The sequence below is a fragment of the Amphimedon queenslandica genome, unplaced genomic scaffold (genome assembly GCF_000090795.2).
Source record: "Amphimedon queenslandica unplaced genomic scaffold, v1.1 AMPQUscaffold_3851_Cont24159, whole genome shotgun sequence".
NCBI classification, from domain to species: domain Eukaryota; kingdom Metazoa; phylum Porifera; class Demospongiae; order Haplosclerida; family Niphatidae; genus Amphimedon; species Amphimedon queenslandica.
In genome coordinates this window covers 1-1453 of record NW_003555826.1, presented here as the reverse complement: position 1 = coordinate 1453, position 1453 = coordinate 1, and the positions used below count along the sequence as shown (strand labels likewise).

General features: G+C 34.6%; 1 protein-coding gene across 1 annotated transcript; it reads left to right on the top strand.

The window, feature by feature from the left end:
- Nucleotides 1–104: 104 nt before the first annotated feature.
- Nucleotides 105–1441, top strand: LOC109592814 (uncharacterized; the record flags this gene model as incomplete). The annotated part of the gene is made up of 2 exons (XM_020008167.1): nucleotides 105–149; nucleotides 269–1441. Coding segments are annotated over 2 exons (1218 nt in total), but the record flags the coding sequence as incomplete, so codon positions are not given.
- Between the last annotated feature and the right edge of the window lie 12 nt (nucleotides 1442–1453).

Sequence of the window (1453 nt, the reverse complement as noted above, 5' to 3'; positions counted from 1 at the left end):
AAAATTTATAAACAATGAAAATATGAGGTCACAAAATAAATTAATAACTATATGTATGTAGTATATTTTTATTTACATTATCTTTTTATCACTTGTGTATATAGATACAGGTACTAGAGGCACTGAAGCTGATGAGATTGACAGAGAAAGTAAGAATCAGTTTTTATAACAGTGCAATATGTTATTCTTGCTCTTTAACTTTTAACATATTGAAATAATCTGTGCCTTAACTATGTAAAATTATGTGATTAATTTATGTCATTTTTAGGAATAGAAAAATGGCTCGAAGAAGGTGAAGTTGAGCTAAAAGTCACTCGTATCAATATGCATGGTGCACCTGGAGCTGGTAAAACATGCTCGCAACATCTCCTACTTAATGAGCCACCACCTGCACCTCGTGACAAACTCACTGATAGTACACCAATAGCCTGTGCTGCTGTTCAAGCAACAAGAATATCCATTGATGATAAAAATAAAAAGTGGGAGAGGGTTGAATTGGAAGATTTAGTTAGCCAGCTAGCATCTACACAAGTTGATAAAGCACCAGATGACGTACTTGAAGCTCAATCAGATGAACCATCTGTGAAAGTGCCAGTAGTAAATCAGCCTAACAACAATGAATTGCCTGCAAATGAACCAACAGAGAATAAATCAGACAGGATTAAGCCACATGAGAATAAACCAAACAAGAAACCAATTGAAAATACAACAACAGATCTAGAGAACAAATTAACCAAAAAGAAACCAAATAAAAAGTTACCAAGCAATACAGAAGTAGTTAAAAGAATTTTACATGCTTTTATAACTGGAAAGTCTAAAAAGTTAAGCACAAATTGGGTTTATTTTATTGATTCCGGTGGTCAACCAACATATCGAGAGTTGCTACCTCTTTTTACCAGAGCAGCTGCACTGAATATCATCACCATTGATCTTACCAAAGATCTAGATGAAAAGTGCAAATTTCAATATCGTATTAGTCAAAATACGTTTCCTATTGAGACGAAGCTAGAGTATTCTAATCGTGGCATTATTCAATCAACAATTAGCTCTGAAGCAATGTTGAATCTTGTCAAATTTCCTTATGTGTCTGACATGCCTAGGCACTCTCGTTATCTTATTCTTGGTACACGTAAAGAGTTGGTAACTGAGGAAAAGCTAAAAAAAATGAATGAAGATCTGATAGAATATATTGCTAATAGAAAAGTTATTCCTTATAATAAGCGTCAAGGCTCGATTATATTTCCAGTTAATACCATGCTCCCTGCTGACTCTGAAGAAAGAGAAAAGGCTAGTGTAGACCTTTGTACTACGATTTCAAATTTTGGAGTTGCCATGACCATTCAGTTACCGATTCGACTGTTTACTTTTGAGATTTCACTGCAGATAGAAGCTAAGAAGAAGGAACGGAGCTTCCTTACAAAAGAAGAGGTAATTGAGATTGGCATGTCTTTGC